The 24325-nt window shown below is 37.4% G+C and overlaps 1 protein-coding gene across 2 annotated transcripts in view; it reads right to left on the minus strand.

The window, feature by feature from the left end:
• Positions 1-3938: 3938 nt before the first annotated feature.
• ATG5 (autophagy related 5) overlaps positions 3939-24325 on the minus strand; it is a 133184-nt gene continuing 112797 nt past the window's right edge. For both annotated transcript variants that reach the window (XM_047859511.1, XM_047859512.1), the window contains one exon: positions 3939-6127. In XM_047859511.1, the coding sequence (XP_047715467.1) occupies positions 5991-6127 (137 nt within the window). In that variant the 3' untranslated portion in view covers positions 3939-5990. The remainder of the gene's footprint in view (positions 6128-24325) is intronic.

Genomic DNA, 24325 nt, shown 5'->3' on the forward strand with positions numbered 1-24325 from the left:
ACTCTATTGTTTCAAGCATGGTGCAGTTCAAAAGTAACTTAGCCTTTATCTGATTTGCTCGCCCATGATCTTTATGCATGTACATGTACATTCATGTGCACGGCACATGCGTGTGCATGTGCGCACGCACGCACACACACACACCCAACATGGTTATCCCTCATCTAAAGTTGGCTCCAGGTGATACCCTCAGAAGTCACCATTAACTTTCCCTGTCACATGTGAATACTAGCATCATCACAGGAGATCAGGTAACAGGATAAATTGGTATTTTATATTACATGGCAATTCATTTCAAAACCATGACAAAAGGAGCTACAGAAATATAGGCACTAGGAATGACCAAATTCTTAAGGGAGGTGTGGTTGAGGTGGCATACCCAGAAAAAGGCCAGCAGTCAGGGGATGAAATTTTTCCCTAGGCCAGCACAAAGTGGATCAGATAGAGTTAATAGGTCACTGAGTTGCTTTCTCTGGAAAAGGAAGCTAAAAACCAACAGTTCTGAGTAACAAAAATATCAACGTCTAAGTTAATGGATGTAAACTTTCAGCAACATGTTTATCTAGGAAATGTCCACTAGACAGCCCAAAAAGATGGCTACCCATCCCAAACAAGCACAGTACCCCCACAGAAATCAGAAGTGCCTGCCACACACACTCACCAGTATCACCTACCCGTGAAGCGGGCCTTCTCTGCGTGGTCTTCGGCACTCCCACTGGGGCCATTGGTGATTATTTTCCTAGAATGCCACATTTCAGCTCCATGGCTCTTTTGGCTAGCTTTATTGTGGTGCCCTGAGAGCAATTATTCACATCTGATTCCTCTTGATCTCATACCTAAGAACTGAGAAGTGAGTCTCCTCCACTCCATTAATCATTTGCCTCCGTTTCAATATTTAAACCTTTTGTATAAAGGACTTGTGGTTCCCAGCCCTTTTACTAAATCTAGCTTTGCGTGCCCTGTTAAACTACAGCACTGACGAGCATGTGCACTACCCACTCGAGACTGGCATTATGAATTCTAAACTACTGCATCCTCTGCACATCCCTTAGCATGTTTTAGATGCTCACTATATACGTGCTGAGTTCTTAAGAGCAATACTGACAAAGTGGGGCATATCTGGAGCAAGGAATGAACAGGATGGCGATATTTTGTTTGGAGTCAGAAGCTTGAGAACTTCTTTCAAATAGAGTTGTCAGAAGAGCAGGAATAAGGGTTCTGCTATAAACTCTGGGTCATTATGACCTAATGATTCCACGTAGCATTTTCAAGCTACTTTTCAATATGATGTGGTACTGGGGAAAAAATCCTATACTGAAAATAGTTTGGGAGATGCTGGGATCAAATAGCTCTCATGACCTTACAACTTCTCAGTGCCTTTAATATGTCAATGTGCTTTGGACTCTAAAAGGGAGATATGTCATACAGCTTTTTCCTTTTATTCAACAAGTATTTAGTGCAGTCCATTGTTTCAGGTATGGTGCTGGGTCTTGGGAACACAATACTGAACCAAACAGACTGGATCTCTGCTCTTGTGGAGTTTATATGCTTAGTGTGAGAAACAGATTCCACACAAGTATTTATCAAAAACCACAGCAAATATTATATATATATATATAAAAAGACATCACCATTTTCTAAGTAACACTCTATAAAGTAGGTAGACATCTTCTTTCACTCAGTGTAAAAGATTGAAACTCATATATTTCTCTTAAAGCTTTTCATGAACAGTGTTCTGTTTACCTTGCTCACAGGTCTAACACATTCTCCTTGCTAAAAATGTATTACATTTTCAGAAGTAAAGACTGGAGGCAAAAGCAAGACGCAAACCACTCATTTATGAAAAGGTCAAAATTAATAAATACCCCCAGATGCTTGATGAGAATAGCTCCAGCTTTAGGGGCTGCTTCCATTACAGTGATGTTGAAACAGAAGCTATGTACTGTGGTCTACTCTGCAGCTAAAATGAATGTGGACTGACGCAAGGATCTGATCCACAGTGGTTCCTACTGAAAGTAGCTGATTTGAGTAAGCAAGTCTTCACAGTAATGCAAACCCGAACTAACTGTACTTTGTTGATTTCTAAACGACTCGGTTCTTCCTATTTTTATAGTGGGTATTTTTAACAGAAAAATACAACACTGATTTTAAAGTGTCATTAAATAATCCTGAGTTCATTTTGTTCTTCTTTTCATACACATCTGCAAAACACCAGCTATGTGCTAGACACTGCTAAGAACCAAGGAAAACAAAGGAAACAGCCTGGTTGTGTTTTATTTATCTCTGTGAAGTGAAGGGGTGGGGAGGGGTGGGGGGGGGGAGGATGCTACAGAGGGAAAGCTAAACTTAACATTTTCAAAACAATCAACTGGTATGTCAAAGCACACTGATATTCCTGTATCTTCAGATTTGTCTGTATCTCACTGTGGATCATTCTAACATACTCTCAGTTAACAAAAATAGTCACGTACAAAAAAACCTAAACACTTAATGAACACACTTAAAGGATCTAAAATTGAGCCCCTTTTCACTCCATGGTTATACTATATTGTGCTTCCTAGATTCCATAGTAGTATTACTTTTGCTAATAAAGAATCAAACTTGTAATTCACAAGAGAGACTTTAAAGGCTTCTTGTATCAAATAAAGCTATATGGTAAATGAACTTTTATCATTACAAACTATCATTTCACCTCAATGATCTGAAACAGCCATGCTTCTCTCCTCTCCAAGACCCCCATGGGTAATTTTTAATACTTTCAGACCAGGAAAGGGATATATTTAGAAAACACTTGGGAGGATATAACTCAAAGGAGACAGAGAAGTATTTTGACTGATTCCATCTCAATGACTATGAATGGGATTGACTACAAATATTATCACACTTGATTTTTTCCTATCATACCTCAAGGTTCTACACTTCTATTTCAATAATCTAACAGGAAACCCGACTCACCTCAGACCTAAATATCAATAGTATGATAAATAAAAAGTGAGACTGTCATTCTTTGGCATGACCCACATAAACCAAGTTTTTGAAAATTGAAAGAAAAAGTTATCTCAGATAGCCTATCAAAAATAAACACACTCTAGGAAGATAACCATTAAAAGTTAAAAGTTACTATCACTCAGTGGGGCACCTGGGTGGCTCAGTTGGTTAAGCGTCCAACTTCGGCTCAGGTCATGATCTCATGGTTCATGGGTTCAAGCCCCGCGTCAGCTTTGTGCTGACAGCTCAGAGCCTGGAGCCTGCTTCAGATTCTGTGTCTCCCTCTCTCTCTGCCCCGCCCCTGCTCATGCTCTGTCTCTAATAAAATAAACATTAAAAAAAATTTTTTTTAAAGTTACTATCACTCAATATCAAATCTTGTATATTGTTTTCTTAGCAAAATGATCAATTCCTACCTGGTTTCCAGTTGAATGGGGGGGGGGGTCAATATAACAGGACTTAATGCGTTTATGGGTTCACCTTCAACTGACTGGAGTATGGTCTATACATCACCACGCTCTAGACTGGGAGGTCAACTCTGTTTAATTATGAGCAGGCTACTTTGGGTTTCTAGATATAGAAGGTGCTTGTCAATTCAACTCTATCCATGGTCAGAACTTAGGTCATCCAAATGAAAAACAACATTATGACGGACAAGGAGTGATTTACTTTATTTAGGCTGAATTTATACCTTCCTAGTTAACAATGCCAATAATTTAAAAACATGTTGTCATTTTCCTGGTGGTGCGTCACTACCAAGAGTGAGTGAAACAAGCACATAGAGATCTATGGCCCTTTCGTACGTTCTCCTTTATTCCTCATATTTTTTACTGCTTTGAGAGACTTTCAGGCAAGCATAAGACTAAGGAAATTTTAATAATTTCCCCAATAGGTAACTTGCTTTATAGAAATTTCATTTCCAACTTCTGGAAATAATGACAGACACAAAATTGTATTTAATTTTTTAATAAACCATAAAATTTAAATATTCAAATAAAAAGAAACAAAAATAGATATTTAAGCCAGCACTAATTTCTGTTTGTATTCTTCCTCTGGGGACCGGGGCTTGACTTACCTGGGACTAGAGTAGAGTAATATGTTATGATGCTGGTGTACTAATGAACAAGTAACAACGGGCAATGGCTTGATAACATTTACTTTCAAATCTGGAAGTCAAGATCAGTAGCTCACTTGAGCCCACTGCAGAAACCTCAAACTGGTCTTGTCTGTGGAAAACTACTACAGCTTACCATTCTTACCACACTTTCTTCTTCATAGCTTAGCACTCCCTGGCATTTTGATCCTTTTGTTCACTGAAGCTCACTTCAGTCTGTCAAAACATCAAGGGGGAAAACCCCCAAACTGAATAGACGAATAAACACTTTTAATGTGAACAATCATATTCAGATCAACCTCTTTTGAAAAAATACAAGTCAGTGGGTTTTTTGTCCTTAAGTAACTCAAATATTCTTTTTTCTGCCTTTACTAAAATGGCACTTTTCATTTTATTGATAATTATGTCAAATTTTCTCACGTTGGTACCCTATGTTTTTCTTTTTGATTGAGCCTTATACATTTCATTCCAGAATATCTGCTCTTTGACTAACTTCATCTCTTTCTGTGAATAAATATACTATTATTAATCAGTGAAAATCGCAAAAGGAAAAAGGAAGCAGTGAGCACTAGCAGGATCTCACTTTGACATTCGCACAATTTTTTATAAGAAGAACATTCATTTTTATTATGGAATCTAAAATCATTATTGTATGATACTATGTCTTTTAGCATATTCAAATGGGTCGACATTCAATATGGATAGCAAGCTAGCTCACAAGAAACACTGTAATGCACAAGTACGTTCAGCTGGTAGAATCCCAGCAGCATGGTAATAAAGTGCAGCAAAACCTTCCTTATGCTGAAAAAGAACTCCAGGAACCTCTGAATATTTTTGGTAAAGTTAAGTCAAGAGATTGGTAATCTTTAGACTTCAAAGACTGGCTGCCAGGGGCCACAGTGAAATATCAGACTTGAAGCCAATGAAAAACACTTGCTTGGAAAGGGCTGGGTTTTTTCCAAATAATGAAAAATTATCTTATACAGATACTTAGCATACTATGATTTGACCGTGTTTACAGTGATAAAACAGCAAAGATAACTGGTAACATTTACACCTCTAGCATGTAAAGCACATAGATTTAAAAATCGGCAGCAAGAAATTCTATAACAGCTCCTGAGACAAGTTATCTATCCTATGCCCTCCATCCACTCCTTGTTAATGACGACCCGCCTGAATGGTAACACAGAGTAAAAACAGTGATCTACTGTGTGTGAGTCAGAAAGTACTGGAAAAGTGACAAAATCGTATGTTATTAAATGACAAAACATATTTAGAGGCTTTATTTAAAAATCTCTCACTGTTCATTATCAAAGTTACAAGATTGTTTGCATACCAATAGACACTGTAAACATAGGAAATTTTCATTAAGGAAAGATGGGTTTACTGTAATTGGATCTTTTACAAAAAATTACTGCAAGTTATTGATAACAGAATTTCTCTTTTACTTTCTTAAGTCGAATTCTCTAGAAAATTAAACCAATGTTTCCACTCCCTCGAGCTAAAGTTCAATCATGGTCACCTTAGGAAATACCCCTGTTTATTTGTTAATCAGAAATACAAATCGAGTGGCACATATTTCCATTTTCTTCTTAGGCCAAAGGTTTCGGCTTCATTATATTTTACAAGAAAACAGAAGACTCGCAGTGGTCCTGTGAAGTCTTTCATGCCGCAGCTGAGGTTTAATGACGGCAGTGGAGGAAAGCAGTGGTGATGCAAAGTAAGACCAGCCCGAGTGCCCTTATCTGACATGGAATCATCTTCCTGTTTGGCTTGCAGCAGTGTTTCTGGTCAGGTTGCCTCCACTAAACCTGACTGAAGCAGAAGGGTGGCATGCTCTGGTAAATCCTGTTTAAGGGCAATTCCATTCAGGCATAGACTTGATCCTTCAATCAGTTGGTTGCGGGATGATACTAATATGAAGAAAATTATCTGGGTAGCTCAGGTGTTCACTCAGCCACTGCAGAGGTGTTTCCAACATTGGCTCAATTCCATGAATCATCACTTGATTCTTTTTTTCCCCATCTATTCCAAGAAAGAAATCCAACAGTAATCAGGAAGGGCCAAAACAGAAGAAAAAAAATATTCTGCTGCCTTTTGAAAGTCCTGGGTGAGTTAAATGGATTTTACAGCTTGAACAGTTAAACCTGGTCTGTCTCCTGAGCAGGAAATGTGGACATGGAGAAAGTTGAAATGTTGCAATATGTATCACCCAAAACAGAAACCTGAGGGTTGCAATGAATTCTGATAAAAATTCTGTTGCTATATGTGAAAGTATTCATTCTTTCTTAATTACTGTGCTTACCTAAGATTGACGTTAATGAAACCATAGTGGAGAAAACAGCCCAATGTACCCACTGACCAAAATTTATTTTAGTTACACATTAAAAACTGTACTAAATGGTTATTAAATATGACAGATATATGAAATAGGTCAATATATATATCTGAAATATGTAAGACAGAAATATGACTAGAAATCATCAAGAATAAGATTGGTGTTTGGGAAGATGTTTAATGAAACAGATGGGAGCTGTAGGTTCATTTTCAATCAAGTTTTTCAAATATGTATCAGAAAGTTTTAGAGACATGGAGTTACAGTTTTCAAGACAAGGAACGAAGAGTCTGACTCAGGAGTCCTGTTTTAGAGTCATGAAAACTGATTGATTTCTGTTAACACCCATTGGCTAATTGAAAGAGAGCTGCTTTCTTTCACACTTTTCTTTCAAATTCAAATTGTATTACAAATTTAGGGTTAATTTTATATCTTTTATGCTTCTGATATGCTGTATTGACAACCTGTAAAGAAAACAGCGGGTTCCTTGAAACTGTTAGTTAGTTTATGATTCCCTCAGAACCATTTCCTTGGTAGTAATAGGAAGACAAAGAAAGCAAAACCCTTTTTTGAGATTTTTTTGAGATTCCTTTTTTGAGAGCGAAACAAAACCACCTTCAAGAAACTTTGTGTCACTCCTTCAGCACAATTCTTGGTTTGTCTCTTTTAATCTCTCCAAAATACAATGTCTAAAGCTCTCAGCTTCCTGGACACAGAAGACAACAAGGAAAACAGGGAACTCAGGGAACTATATGAGAGGGAAATACCCTCCCTCCTTTTCCTTCTGTGCTCTGTTCATCCCTAGTTCTCTAATGTCCAGGCAAAACGGGCTGATGATGTATGGTGATAATGGCTTGGCTGGCACCTCAAACAAGAGACCCTTTTAAAGTAGTATTTAAACTTCCTGTTAGAGGCAGCACGAGTCCTGGGAGGTGACAGCCAACAGACTGACAATAGGAGCAGACACAAACACACTACAAAGAATTGATACAATGATGCCAAAGAGAAAAAACTAACAAATGCACTATCAATCCCAAATATAACCATGTAGAAGTTCCAAAACACACCTTTGAATCACTGCCATACTTTAAAATAATTTTGGAAAAAAGTATCCCCTCATAATACTTCTCACCTAAAAAAATGCTCTGTTTTGATTTTTCTGACAATCTTTGTTGCATTGTGTTTTTACACAGCTGTGATCTCTAGTGTTAATACAATGACTAATTTTCTTTCTTTTTTTTTTTTCCAACGTTTTTATTTTATTTTTGGGACAGAGAGAGACAGAGCATGAACGGGGGAGGGGCAGAGAGAGAGGGAGACACAGAATCGGAAACAGGCTCCAGGCTCTGAGCCATCAGCCCAGAGCCTGACACGGGGCTCGACCTCACGGACCGCGAGATCGTGACCTGGCTGAAGTCGGACGCTTAACCGACTGTGCCACCCAGGCGCCCCTACAATGACTAATTTTCATAATGATGGGAATCATCTATAAATAAAGGGTTAAACAATGTACAGAATACTATAGAAAGTATCGTATTAGTACTAAGATTTTAAACTCTTGGTATTCAAATGGACAAACCCTCAGGTATCTGGAATGATTCATTCTTTGTAAGTTCTAGATTGCCAAATTTTTACTGCATTAAATCTTTCTTAGAATATTTGAAAACATTTCCGGTATCATTCTTTTCATATTCTTATGTATATTTCTTTGAAATACTTTAATATTCTCAGAATCTTCCTCCTACTTAGCACTGAGTCAAAAAATGAAAGAACAGTGGTGTAAGAGTTCCTTATCTGTAAAGTTTTTCCTTAAGCCAGAGCTACCTTTGGATACACTGAAACAGAATATAAGAAACAACTCTCAACTCAATAATCCAAAACATTGTACCTAAAGTGGTATTTAAATGTGAGAATACAATATGGCACACTTACATGCATAAGTGTGTCTGAAAGGCTAAAGACCAACCCTGTTACACAAAAAGGATGGAGGGAGTCTGAGTTGTACAATATAAGGTGGAGAACATAAGCACTATTCAAATACTTTGTATAACAAACCTAATAAATCACATTATGAGAGATCTGACCAGGCAGGACCGGTTCTCTGGTTTAAATTGGGGCCACTTTTATTTATTAAAAAAATTTTTTTTAATGTGTATTTATTTTTGAGAGAGCGAGAGAGAGACAGAGTGTGAGTGGGGGACGGCAGAAAGAGAGGGAGACACAGAATCTGAAGCAGGTGCCAGGCTCTGAGCTGTCAGCACAGAGCCTGATGCAGGGCTCAAACTTGAGAACCACAAGATCACGACCTGAGCGGAAGTCAGACACTTAACCAACTGAGTCACCCAGCCCTAAATTGGGGCCACTTTTAATATGTATCATAAAAGTATCACTAACTAAGACAGCTGTAAAAATGCATCTGGAACTGTCATATTCCCCAACACAACAGTTTAAGCTTTTAAATACAGATTTTGTCCCTGCCTACATTTTTTATCTTTCTTGTTTTCTGACTTACCCCAATGACACAACTGCCACCAGAGGAATTCTTAGAATGGAATAGCAGTTCCCTCGGAATTATTAAAGTTTCTCTTATTCATCACTGTATCCCCAGTGCCAGTTTGGTGCCTGACACTTAGTAATTGGTCAATAAATGTTTTCAGAACTTGGATAATTTTGTTGCTGGTAGAAAACACCACCAGAAGACACCGCCAAAATTAAAGTTGAGAGAATAATTTCTGATGGCTGGCACTACTATGCAGAAGAGAGAAGAGCTCCACCTATAAAAACTGTTTGGGTTATTAAAACACTAGCAAGTCTAAATGTTTCCAGATAAGCCAAGCAGCACATATGCTACCACCTGAACTCATGCCACCACAAATAACTACAGAGCATGATTGGACATTTTGGTAATATCAGAACAAAATGGAGCAGGGAAAACTTAGCAGATTTTCTTGTTTTCCTAACAGTAGAAAGGAAACACTTGATAATATTGTTAAAGTAAATGTTTTTGGTAAATATGTCTTTGTGTTTCAAAATGGGAATCTAGAATTTAATACTTGGAAATAAGAAATATATCACTACAAAGCAAATGACTCAGGAGAAAAATGTTATACCATACTTCACCCACTCAGATGTTTTTTAAGGTGGTTCGATACTTTAAAGTAGGCAAACATTTGAGACAGTAATCAAGTGGACTAGTTCTATATGAAAAGGGCTCTTGTGGGGGGGGGCAACTTTGATATTTTTAAATGTTTATTTATTTTGAGAGAGAAAGAAACAAAGAAAGTGCAAGTGTGGGAGGGGCAGAGAAGGAGGGAGAGAGAGAATCCCAAGCAGGCTCCATGCTATCTGTGAGGAGTCTGATGCAGGGCTCGATCTCACAAACCTTGGGATCATGACCCGAGCCAAAATCAAGAGTCGAAAGCTTAAACGACAGAGCCACCCAGGTGCCCCTTGATTTTGATGGAATTTCAAACTTCTGGAAAAGTTTCCAGAGTAGTACAAGGATTCCCCTTCACCGAGATTCATCAACTGCTTACATCTTGCCCCATTTGCTTTATCATTCTGTGTGTATACAATTATTTTCTGAATAATTAGATAGTAAATTAGAAATACTATGCCCTTTCCCCCAAATGTTAGTGTATACTCGCTAATAAAGATATTCTTTTACATAACCATAATACAGCTATCAAAATTGAAAAATTAACACTGATATAATGCTATTCTGTAACCATTTCAAACTTTATCAACTATCCCAATTACTGCTTTCCCCTGTCTAGAATCTAGTCCAGGAATCACACATTGTATTGAATTTTCCTGTTCTATACTCTTCTTTAATTTGTTTAGTTTTTGCCTTTCTTTCAATTTCTTAACCTTGACAATTTTGAACAGTGTGCATCATTATTTTGTAAAATGTCTGCATAGCAATTTTAAACCTAATTATTTTAGTCCATCTTGTAAATATAAGGACAGTCATTCATAAATATTTTGGGTTTGTAAATTAAGGAAAAAGAAAGTTATGTCATAGATATGTATACTCATTAAAGGTAGAATTCAATTCACTTTAAGAGTAAGATAGTAAATCCGAAGAGATCTTATATCAACACAAAGAATATCACAATAAAATTTCATTTCTTATATTTATCTTACTTATAAATACTATAAAAGATAAAAATGTAAATGTATCATATAATTTTGTATTGTCACCAATAGGCTAATAAAAATAAACTCAATTCTTAACTACCATCTACTTTAAAGTGAGCATTTTTAGAGCTGTGTGACATTTTAAGAAAAATACAGGGGTGCCTGGGTGGCTCAGTCAGTTGAGCATCCGACTTCGGCTCAGGTCATGATCTCACAGCTCGTGAGTTCGAGCCCCACATCAGGCTCTATGCTGACAGCTCAGAGCCTGGGGCCTGCTTTGGATTCTGTGCCTCCCTCTCTCTCTGCCCCACCCACTCACATTCTATCTCTGTCTCTCTCAAAAATAAATAAACATTAAAAAAAATTAAAAAGAAAAGAAAAATACATTCAGACAGATGTTGGCTGTATGATTAGAATGGTAAGAATTAGATATGGAAGCAAAAAAAATTTGCATTAGCCACACAAGTCATTAATGAAAACTATAAATTTACAATATTAACTTCTTGTGTATATATAAAAGTGATGCCTATATAACGGTGTGTATATATATATAAATTATGTATGTAGTAATATATGTATTATATATGTGTGTATATATAAAATACACACCATGAATATAATGATAGACATAATAATATAAACAAGACATGAAGGAACAAGTATGGTTAATCGTTGGTTAACAAGGTGCTACTGAAAGATGAACTGGGAGGCAGGCAAGTTGAATTCCAATTCTGGTAATGAAGGACTCAGCAGGCCTCAGATCTCCTTATAAATAAAATGAAGGTGTCTGTGTAGATCCATGGTTTGCAAATCTGGCTGGTGATTAGAATCATTTGGGAGATTTAAAAATATGTATAAACTGGCCTCTTCTCCAGACCTTCTAAATCAATCTCTGGGATAAAGTCTGTTTTTCAATGTTCCCTTGAATAAATCTGACGACAATAAGGGTATAGAATTACCCTTATTGGTGAAGGAGGGGCAGCTCTGGTTGATTTGGGACTGAGCATCTCCCAAGTCCTGCTGCTTTGCTGACTTACGAGCCATGGGAATTCCTGATAGGACTCCATGGGTCAGTCTGTAAAGCACGTTCTAGAACAGAGGATCCCTAACATATCTTCCAGTTTTAGTATGAGTTGTCTATGCTTAAACAGCAAAATATTTCTTTCAGAGTTCAAATTAGCATAATTCACTAGTTTTAAATTATTAGGGAATTCACTTCATCTTCCGAGTCTCAATTTCCTCCTGTCATAGTGTGGATAAAGAATTCTAATTTCCCGGGTTGCATGGAGAGTAAGTGGCATATCCAAGTAGAGCACTCAGCACACAGTCATACACAGGGCTTAGACCCAGTAGGTACTCAGTAAAATTAGTGACCCTCTTCCCCACTCCTCTCTCCTGCTCACTCCCTAAAAACACAAGAATGCTGAAAATATTACAGAGTAGGTGAAGACAGAAGACTAGTTTTTAAAAGATCATAGGATAGTAACAAAAAGTAAACACTCATTGTAGTTCTCTTCCTGTACTTCCTGTACACAAAGTTATGGGAATGCGGTAATTCTTTCAGTACCAGATATATCAAAAGATCTATAAAAACCATGGATTTGACTATGTAATTAGCATGCAAAGGGCTGTGAGAATTTGGCTTAATGTTAATACAGACTCTGAATTACTCAGTCTCATTATTATGCAGTGTCAGTGTGGCACACAAATTTCATGAACGTGCTAAAAAAAAAAAAAAAAGAAAGAAAGGAAGAAAGAAAGATGACAACAACGAAAACCCAAAGACTTGATTATTATGCAAACAAGAGAAGGAATGACAGTTTAAACAATTCCTTCCGGACTGTAAACCCTCTGAATTAAGTTAGTTGTACTCTCAACAAATATACTTAGTAAAGCATATCACTGACAAGTCCAATGAGCTAGACTGTACTATTGTTATGTTATTTAGTAGACTTTAGGTAATGGTTTTTTTTTTTTTTTTTTTTTTTAAAAGATGAGAACATTCAGGTAGAGAAAAAAGCCTTCCAGTATCTCTGTTATACATTTAAAAATAGGTCATTATTTGAGAACTGACAGTATGTGACAGATCTGCCTTTTAGAGATTTCTATTAGCAATGGCTCAAATCTTCCCCATCTCAATCTGAATTTAGTCCTTACTTTTTAGCCAATTTTCAATAAGGAATATGACCTAAATGTTTTTAAAAATAGGCTAGCTGAGATTCTAGAGATGCATGAATTTCATTTTTACCATTAATAAGCATACTAAATATGTGAATCTCCTTGAATTTAAAGGAAGCTAGAGAAATGAATGGTATTCCTTCAAAGGAAAATGCTTTAATCCAAAAATTTCAGTTTAACTTTTATTTTTAGTTCATACTTGTGAACATGGAATAGCAGAAATCTAAGACCAAATGCTGTAACCATTGTGTTTAGCTTTGTGGTTTCACATTTATATTTTATAATTCAGCAGAAAATGACTTGATTTGTTATCTTGGAATATGTGATGCTGAAAGTAAAACTTCTGAAAAATACTTAATACTTCTGAAAAAGTTTTAAACAAATAAAAGAGATGAGCTTTTGGATTACCACTAGTCTGAACAATTTGGTTCTGTCTGATAAATTCTTTAACCTCTGATATGTTCATTAGTAAAACGCCAACTAATTGAATCCATCAACATGAAAAACCACAGGCAGAAATCTGAAGTGCATACATCATGCTGAAGGATTTTGACTCAGCCTCAGCGGTAATAGTCAGTGAGGTCAGGTCAAAGAGGGTTAAACCAAGCCAGGATATAGCCAAAGGAATACATCAAACGCTGATTTTAAAAGGGCAATTAATCTTAGACAGAAATGCTTCCTGGGGAATGAGATCTCAATCTTAAGAGCACACTACATGATGTAGCAGTAAAAATGAACATATACAAGCTTACAGAGCTTTTATCCTGTGATCACAAACAGAAGGAGAGTGCTGTTTATCAGAGAAATACAAACCCATTTAAAAATACTTACATTAACTTCTTCCTGATACATACTCACTTAGTAGTACAGGTCTTAATGAACATATAATATCACAATTAATACATACCACATATCTCTTTCCATGCATAATTTTTATATTTTATGTATTTTAAAAATTGTATCTGCCCCAAATATTCCCAGAGCCTAGACTCTTAACATTTTAAACAAGATTTTCAAAACATGTCCAGGTTAATTCTTTCATTGACTTTTGCTTATAATCTTCATATTTCTTAATGAGATAAACCAAAGTTTAAACCAAAAAACCACAATTAGCTATAAAAAGATATTGTATTAAATTAAGAGACTGAAAGACCATTTTAATAAACTGACTAAAAGCCTCCTGGTAATTAGATTAAAATGTGATAAAAGTTAGACATTAAAACTTGTTCATTTAAAAAAAAAAACCCAAAAACAAAATAAAACTTTGGAAATATAGGTTCAAATGTTTTTGATCTGCTTTCATAAAATGACCCAGTAATTCTAGTTGGGTGTAATAGGGAACATTAATATTTGTCAAGTATGAATTACAGGATAGTTCACTGTTTTATTTAAAATGTAAGCAATAATTACACTTGTTTATATATGGCCAGAGTGAGGTCTCACAGGAGTTTTTAATGAAGAGATGACTAGCTTTTAATCACCTGCATGTGTTATTTTGTTAAGGGAATTTTGTTTTCTAGTGTTAAAGATGATGGGTCTACACCCACTTTTTAAGGAGTCTGGTTAATTCATTTAACTTCTTGAGATTTAGGTAAAGAACAAGAATTGAGAGGAAATCAGAAGCATCTTCTGACAGGCACAGTAATGTCATCATCCTCACTCATGGAGAATGAGGAAAATTATCACTTTATTATTTCAGTGACCTTAGGAAAGGCATATGCCAGTGAATTAAGTCATGAACAGATTCTGTATGACCAAGATTAGTCCATACTGTCCATGTGTTGGGACAAAGCACAAAGATGGAGGGAGAATGAAACAATCAAGGCAAAGAATTTCACTCATTTTCACTTAGAATTGGATGGCAAAATGATAAATTTAAGAAAAGAAACTCTATTATAATTACCAAGTTTAAACTGAGCCTAACAAATTGCTTGTGTCCAAACTGGAGTGAAGATCTTTGCTCATGAGGGCTATATTTAAATAACTTTTTGAATTCCCATTGTGAATGACACTACATCATCTTTTAATATAAAATATGCACATGCATCCAGTGAGGGAGAGAGAACAACGAAGACCAGGGAGTGTCAGGATGAGGCTGAAAGGGTCAGGATGAGGCTGAAAGGACCCAGTCCCACATGTCAGACCCACAGTATCTCAGCAAAGTTATGAATGGGCCTTCCATGGTTACTTGTGAATAGCTGAAACTTCAAATAAATGTGTGAACCACTGCTTAGAGTCTTCAGTGAAAAGCCTTCACTAACAGCAACACTGTCAGATCCCTTGCCTTAAGATTTTTACATTAAATATATTTTAACAAGTGTATGATAATTGAGCTGGCCGCAATGATTAAATAGGTGCCCTAGTGAAGTAAGCTTATTTCTTTCTTGCCAGAGCCAGAGTTCTGGTATATTCTAATCATGTCCAGAATTTAATTTCTTACCAAAAAAAAAGGACAGCTCAGAGCCTGGAGCCTGCTTCAGATTCTGTGTCTCCCTGTCTCTCTGCCCCTTGCCTGCTCATACTCGGTCTCTGTCTCTCAAAAATAAATAAACATTAAAAAAAATTTTTTTTAAAAAGGAAAAAATCAGTGGCATAGAACTCTTGCCATAATCTGATATATAAGAAGTTACAGGGGCACCTGAGTAGCTCAGTCAGTTAAGTGTCCTACTTTGGCTCAAGTCATGATCTCACAGCTCCTCTGTTTGAGCCCCACTTTGGACTCTGTGCTGACAGCTCAGGGCCTGGAGCCCGCTTCAGATTCTGGATTTCCCTCTCTCTCTGCACCTCCCCAGCACACACTCTGTCTCTCTCGCAAAAGTAAATAAGCATTAAAAAAAAAAGTTACAGGGGCGCCTGGGTGGCGCAGTCGGTTAAGCGTCCGACTTCAGCCAGGTCACGATCTCGCAGTCCGTGAGTTCGAGCCCCGCGTCAGGCTCTGGGCTGATGGCTCGGAGCCTGGAGCCTGTTTCCCATTCTGTGTCTCCCTCTCTCTCTGCCCCTCCCCCGTTCATGCTCTGTCTCTCTCTGTCCCAAAAATAAATAAACGTTGAAAAAAAAAATTAAAAAAAAAAGTTACAATATTGGTTTACATTTATTATATGAGAGAGAGAGAGAGAGAGAGAGAGAGAGAGAGAGGGAGGGCGGGAGGGGAAGGGCAAAGAGAGGGAGACACAACTCAAAGCAGGCTCCAGGCCCCGTGCTCTCAGCACAAAGCCTGATGCGGGACTCAAACTCGTGAACTGTGTGAACACGATCTGAGCTGGTCAGACGCTTAACCAACTGAGCCACCCAGGTGCCCTCTGATTTACATTTATTATTTTTTTTTTCAACGTTTATTTATTTTGGGACAGAGAGAGACAGAGCATGAACGGGGGAGGGGCAGAGAGAGAGGGAGACACAGAATGGGAAACAGGCTCCAGGCTCCGAGCCATCAGCCCAGAGCCCGACGCGGGGCTCGAACTCACGGACCGCGAGATCGTGACCTGGCTGAAGTCGGACGCTTAACCGACTGCGCCACCCAGGCGCCCCATTACATTTAAAGTTCATCATAAATTTATACTTTCTGTACATATGTTGAATATCAACAAGTACCTGTCTCTGCAGAGTGGGATTATCAACAAACAACAAGAAAAAACTGCTTCCTTTTAACTTTATTTTGTAAATTTCTTATAAACACAGTAATTTGTAAAAAAAAAAATATTAACAAAACTGCAGGAAAAAAATGTTAATTGTAAAACCCTGGAGAAACACGATTATAAAATCTCACCTTTATTTATTTTTTATTAAAAAAATGTTTTTAATGTTAATTTATTCTTGAGAAAGAGAGAGACAGAGCGCAAGCAGGAGAGGGATAGAGAGAGAGGGAGACATAATCCGAAGCACGCTCCAGGCTCTAAGCTCTCAGCACAGAGCCTGACGCGGGGCTTGAACCCATGAACCATGAGTTCATGACCCGAGCCAAAGTTGGATGCTTAACCGATTGAGCCACCCAGGCGCCCCATCACTTTTATTTATTTTTTAAATTTAATATTCTGTGGACATCTTCCCATGTCTTTACAAATTCTTAGTGTTCCTTCTTAAACACTTTTTTTCAAATATTTATTGGCAGTTTTTTAAAATGTTTACTTTAGCGCGCACGGGAGGGGCAGAGTGGGAGGGAGGGAGGAAGGGAGAGAGAGAAAGAGACAGAGAGAGAAGATCCCAAGCAGGCTCTGCCCTGTCAGCACAGAGCCTGACATGGGGCTTAAACTGGCGAACTGTGAGATCATGACCTGAGCTGAAACCAAGAGTCAGACACTTAACTGACCTAGTCACACAGGTAGGTACGCCCGAGGTTTTTTTTTTTTTTCGAGAGAGAGTACGTGCAGATGTGCATACATGCGAAGGGGGAAGGGGGGGCAGAGGGAGAGGGAGAGAGAATCTTAAGCAGGCTCCAGGCTTGGTGCAGAGCCTGACAAGGGGCTCCACTCCCTGACGGTGAGATCATGACCTGAGACGAAAGCAAAAGTTGGACACCTGACTGAGCCATTCAGGCACCTCATGAAATCTCACTTTTAAACAAATACTTTGTTTCCCTAAACCCTACAACCATTCTATGAGGCTGATAGCAGGAGTCATCCTTATTTCAGAGTAAGAAACCTGGATGCATTAAACAAAAAAGAAAGAAAGAGAAAGAAAAGAAGGAAAGAAAGAAGAAAACAACCAACCAAATGATCTTCCAACCCAGTGTGAAGGTACAAAGGGATACTACAATGAAAATGAATTCTAAATGAATGAAAAAAAGTTACCAAAATTGTAAAACCCATTATTCTTACTCCTAAACCTTTGTTCTGATGAAGTTTGGGGGTTTGTAGGTTTTATGTTTCTGTGGTATGAATATGTGTCAGTGTCATCATGCTGACAAAAGTGACTGTTGTTGGTTCAAACCTCAAATCACAAGACATCAATCAACCAGCTTCAATTCTAGCACTCAAAGGATCTGACTCATATGAATAACATGAAATTTAAATGTTTCTTTTCTCTAATTGCTTTATGTCTAAAAAAATTATTATAACATCCAACAGTTAATTCACCATATAAACACAATCTAATGTTTACAGAGCAAAGGAGAAAAAAGGTGAATGCACCATCTCTTTTTACTTTTTGTAAAAACCAGTTTTTTGTAAAGCATATATCAATAGAGCAATATAATTTTTTTGAGTGAGCGAGCATGTGTGAGAGGGGGAGAGGGAGAGAGAATCTTAAGCAGGGTCCAAGCTCAGCACGGAGCCCAACCTGGGCTCGATCCCACAACCTGAGATCATGACCTGAACCAAAATCAACTGACTGAGCCACCCAGGCGCCCCTAGGGCACTGTAACTTTAACTTAGACCACCTAAATGGGGTCTATAATTACCTCTAGTCTCAGTTGTTATCTTCCAACATGCTAATGAAACAAATAGACCACTCAGCTCCTCAATGCTTTTCCCACATTTCTGTCATCACTGAAAATCTTCTGCACATTTGTGAGAGAGAAGTAGAAAAAAATTGGCTAGTCCCTCAGCAAACAGAGTACGGAAATTTTAGAAGAGCGCTTTAGACCAAATATTACACTTAGTAACCAGCCCCTGGGTAGCTGGTGAAGGAGTCTACTTCTTTGGTGGCCACGTGGTACGTATGACCTGGTCACTGCTTTTTATCTAATTTCTGCTCATCTTTTAAGACTCAGCTCAGAATACGGAAGAGCAATTCCAGGCGCTTCCTAATATTCTTTGCATGTCTCCTCCATTCCTGCACACACCACATCCGGGCATCTTTCTGCCCACTCCAACTGTAGTCAAGTCTCCTGAAAGCACGAACTATGTCTCATACGTCTTACTATAGCCAGTGCCAGCAGACAGTATGATGCAAAGGAACTGATTGATAACGAATGAAATACATAACATCAAATGGAAACCAAAAGTTAAATGGTAGTTGGGAAGGGTCTCAAAGAGTTTAAAAAAACCCCGGGAAACAGCAGAAATGGAAATGGAAAAAGGTAAGTGGCTACGGGACCGTCCTTGTTGGTAAGAGAGATGTGGGGAAACTACTGATTTGCCACAGAATGTAAATAAGCCTTTACCTACACATACACTCCACTTGTACAATATCACATATGAATTCAGGATTAAACCAGCCCAACTGTGACAGAGTACTGATCAACTGGAACCCTGAAATAAATTTATAAAAGTGAAAATAGGCATTTTCATTCTTATAAGCCTAACTGACTAGGTTCTTCTATTTCACCTTAGAAAACTGGGAAATAAATTATGATTGGACAAAGCTTATAGGTGTTTTGTATTCCCCAAAGTAAAAGAATAAAAGCTATATTTTTAAATTTTTGTTATTTTTTTGTAAGTTGTCTTTAATGAACGAAGAAAGAAATATTTCACTTCAGGTCTGGTACTGTAGCTTAGCCCTGAGTCATTTTAACTACCGCTGACACCACAAAAAAATTTTTACCTGAGCTCACCTTTGGTTATTTCCTGTTACCTCTAATTTGGCTAACTCTTGTAGCCACGTACAAAACAAAACAAAAAAAGAAACACACAAAGCAGCTCATCATTAGTTACTCCACGAGAACAATGACCTAAAGCACATCCTCACAAATATTAGTACACTCTACTTTCATATGATGAAATAAGGCAAAATTCCTTCATGCATGAATCACTTGCTATAAGGAGCAGTAGACAATGGTGCCACATAACATTTATGAAGCACTTTCTCTTTTCGTCATGTGATGACAGCCAGTTCTTATCCACACACACCCAGTCTTAGAGTCTTTCGCTTTCAACTTAAGTCGAGGGCAGGTGTTTCAAAATGCTTCCCATTTGTCAGATAATACCACAGGTGGACTGAACCAGACAGTAAACAGTTCTTTACTGAAACAGTGACTTGGTGTTTTGGATACTCCCCACAGATCCTGAAATGACAGTTATTTTCCAATATGAGCTTACCAAAGGAAGAGGCAAATAAAAGTTTTTCCAAAGATAAGATACTGGTGTTAGAAACGTGGCCTCCCCTGGTGTGAAAGGTACTATCAAAAGTACCTCAAAAGTACAGATGCTGTTTTTATATCATTTCAATGAACTGTGTGTATAGTGTGTGTGTGTGTGTGTGCACTCCAATCGGTGTAAGCACGTGACAGCTGGGAAGAGTGTGGCTACCTCACTGGCCCCTTCAAAAAATGTAAGGGGAATCACACAGTGTACTCTCTAGGGATGGACGTGCAGGTTGGGCAGGCTACAAATTTAGGAGAGAATAAAGAGCCTTTAAAAGAATAAAACGACCTCACAAATTTGTGCTGGGTCACGCTAATCTTGTACATGTTGTTGTGATCCAGATGTAGGAATGGCAAAAGAGCACGGAGGTGCATTTCGACAGAGTGCACCAGCTCAAAGCACGTGACTGCTGTTCATTTTCTTGCCTGAATGTCAGAGCCACCATTTTAAGAAGTTTAAGAGGAAAAGTGGCTGGAATTATACACAGGAGCACTAAAATAACAACATGGACAAAATAACAACAGAAGCTCAGGTTCCTAAGATCCTAGCAGTAAATATGCTGTAAGCAAGCAAGATGAGATATTAAAACATAAATCATAGGATAAAGAGGGAAAAAGCAAACATTTCAGAATGCTATTTTAAACTAAATAAAAAAAGTTAAAAGGTTGGAAAAGTGAAAATGAAAACAAATGGAAGCAGAGAAAAGCAGAAAAACTAGTAAACCAGGAGAAGGAGACTTCGAGTTCTAAACCTAGTTCTGCCACTAAGTAGCCAAGAGACCCTCAGCTACTCATCTAAGAAATCAAGAGCCTGGGGGCACCTGGGTGGCTCAGTCGGTTAAATGTCCAGCTCTTGATTTTGGCACAGGTCATGGTCTCACAGTTCTTGAGATTTAACCCCACATTGGGCTCAGCGCTGAGTGTGGAGCCTGCTTGGGATTCTCCCTCTCCCTCTGTGTGTCCCTCCCCAGCTCGCAAGCTCTCTCTCAAAATAAATAAGCATTAAAAAAAGAAAAGAAGTCAAGAGCCTGAACTACACTAACTTTAAGGTTGGATAATTGAAGATTCTTTAAAGATGTCAAATACAAAATTAACACCCAACCAATCTTCTTCCTGCTTTCCTCTAGAAAAAGCTTTCATCACTCTGTGTCTTTGTTAACTGTGCTGCTGGCTAGGGCACATATTGCAGTAGAACAGTCTTCTACCAAGGTTTTGAGTTTCTTTGTGATGTTCTCACTCAGAAGTCAAGGATCTTATAAAGAAGTAAATTCTAAATGACATAATGTTTTTCTTTTTTAAATTTTTTTTTTTTTCAACGTTTATTTATTTTTGGGACAGAGAGAGACAGAGCATGAACGGGGGAGGGGCAGAGAGAGAGGGAGACACAGAATTGGAAACAGGCTCCAGGCTCTGAGCGTTCAGCCCAGAGCCTGACGCGGGGCTCGAACTCCCGGACCGCGAGATCGTGACCTGGCTGAAGTCGGACGCCTAACCGACTGCGCCACCCAGGCGCCCCAATGACATAATGTTTTTCAAAGTGGACTGCCAAAAAGTATCTAAGAAAAGAACAGCAAGGTAGACATTTCAATATTAAATTTAAATTTCAATTGTTCTTTTTTTTAAAACTGAAGAAGAGTTGACATACAATATTATATGGGTTTCAGGTGTACAACACAGTGATTCAACATTTACATACATCATGAAATGATCACTACGTAAGTCTAGGTACCATCTGCCACCATATAAAGTAATTTCAATTGCTCTTAGTTGATACAAGCATTTTTCACTGTTCTTTAAAACACTACAAAGTACTAAAAAAGAATAAAAAATACGGTACAGAGAAATGAATAACTGAAAGCCAATGTTTGCAGTGGGGGCAGGTATGAGGTATATGAACTCCATTTCTGTCAGCAATAAAAGTGATTAGTATTTTAATTGTACTTCAAATAGAAAAACTAATCTATATTCCCAAATCTTCAAGAATGTGGAAAAACAGACAGTAAACAGATTAAAAAAAAACAAAAAAAACAAAAAACAATCCCTATAGCATGGAGAAAATGAAACAGAATGGTAAGGTTATTCCTGAATCAATAAAAGTTACTGGGAATTTCTCAGTGAAAATTTCTGTAAGCTGAGTTCAAAAGAATAAGTTTAATAAACAAAATTATTTAACTGAAGGTAATACATAAAAACTTTAATAGGGATCCATCAAAATTAAATCCTTTTCTTTTACTTTTCTTTTTCTTTTTTTTTTTTTTTTAGGTAAGTATACTCTTTTAAAAGTATTTATTTATTTATTTACTTATTTACTTATTTATTTATTTATTTATTTTGAGAGAGAGTGCGTGAGTAGGAAAGGGGCAGAGACAGAGGGAGACAGAGAACGAATCCCAAGCAGGTTCCACACTGCTAGTGCAGAGCCCCATGCTGGGCTTGAACTCACCAACCATGAGAACATGACCTGAGCTGAAATCAAGAGTTGGACGCTTAATTGACTGAGCCACTTAGGTGCCCCTACTTTTAGTTTTCAAAAGAAAATTAAGCCATGTTACAGACTAGGAGAAAATAATTGCAAATCATATGTGTGATAAAGATTTGTATCCAGGGGCTCTCTCTCTCTCAAAATAAATAAATAAACTTAAAAAAATTTAAAAAAAATAAAGCTTTGTATCCAAATATATAAATAACTCTCAAAACTCAGTAATAAGATGAAAAATCCAGGAAAAAAACGAGAAAGGAATCTGAATAAACATTTCACCAAATACATCCACAAATAATAATAAGCACATGAAAACACACTCAACATCATTAGTCATTAGGGAAATAAAAAATAAAACCAAGAGATACCTCTACACAACCACTAGGATGGCTATAAGACAAAAAAATACATGCTGGCGAGGATGTGAAGCAGGTAATACTGTAAAATGATGCAGCCACTTTGCCAATGTTTAGCAGTTTCTTAAAAAATTAAACACAGACCTACCGCATGACCTAGCAATTCCACTCCTAGGAATCCAACCCAAGAAAAATAAAGACGTATGTCCACACAAAGACACGTATGCAAACGTTCATAGCAGCGTTATTCAGAAGAGTGAAAAGCTGGAAACAATCCAGATGCCCATCAATCAGTGAATGAATAAACAAAATATATATATACCCAATCAAATATTATTCAGCAATATAAAAAGGAAAAACTACTGATATATGCTACAATATGGATGAAACCCCAAAACACTACACTAAATGAAAAAAACCAGTTGCAATTTTGTATGATTGCATTTATGCAAATATCCAGAAGAGGTAAATTACAGAGACAGAAAACAGACCAGGAGTTGTCTACAACTGGCACTGGGAAAAGAGATCAGCTGCAAAGAAGCATAAAGGAATTTTTGGAAGTGATAGAAATATTTTAAAACTAGATTATGGTGATGGCTGTTCAACTTACAAATTTATTAAAACTAAAAATTGAAGCGCCAAAAAACTATTTAACTGAAACTCTTAGTGACGACTAAAATTATACACCAATAAAGATAGATTATGATTCTGCAACAGTATTATAATAAAGTTAATGTTAATTATGCCGTGATTTAATGATCCTAAATAGTGTTTCAGGTAACGACACAAAGAAACAATTCAGTACATGAAATACCGAGTAAACTTTGTTACCTTGGCACTAGAGATACGAGGATGTGTAAGACACCATCAAACGTTCTGGACTGCATAGTCTAGTAGAGCACAGTGATGACAGATGATATAGTATGACCTTATACAATAATATTTATAACCTCTTACACCAATGAAACTTTTTTAACTTCGACAATTTTGAGTACCAGTCAATGATCTTTCTCATCAATCCTTTCTGGTACTGGTTCTGATGATATTTTAGATGCCCCTCTTCCCCCTTGCTGTTGACCACTCGTGCATTTTAATTTTTAAGTTTATTTATTTATTTTGAGAGACAGAGCGTGTGCATGGGGGAGGGGCAGAAAAAGAGGGAGAGAGAACCCCAAGCAGACTTTGGCTCCCAGCAGGGAGCCTGAGGTGGGGCTCAATCCTACCAAGTGTGAGATCATGATCTGAGCTGAAATAAGAGTCCAACGTTGATTGAGCCACCCAGGTGCTCCAGCATTCATGCATTTTAGAAGAACTTATAACACACAGGAATGCCAGGGATGGCAAACACATTCGGTTAAGGAAAATAGTTGCATTCACACACCAAATGACTTATTCTGAGTTCCATATTCGTTGTTTAGTCATTTAGGTTGAAATATCAACATTTCCCTAGTCCCACTCTGTTTCCAATTCTAGTTGTTAGGCAAACTATTTCCTTAGACACTACATGCTTCTTGAACTGTGTGATAAGAGTTATTAGTCATGTAAGTAATACTATAATCATCCCAACTTTGAATAAATATGTTAATAAGAAACATACCATTATCCACTGAAGTTATACTGTTATAATAATAGTAATATACTTATAAATGCCTTACCTCTTTCCATAAGGGATACAAAGTAGCAAGCTTTAAATTTTTCTACATGATAAATATAAGTC

The sequence above is a fragment of the Prionailurus viverrinus genome, chromosome B2, assembly GCF_022837055.1.
Source record: "Prionailurus viverrinus isolate Anna chromosome B2, UM_Priviv_1.0, whole genome shotgun sequence".
Classification (NCBI taxonomy): domain Eukaryota; kingdom Metazoa; phylum Chordata; class Mammalia; order Carnivora; family Felidae; genus Prionailurus; species Prionailurus viverrinus.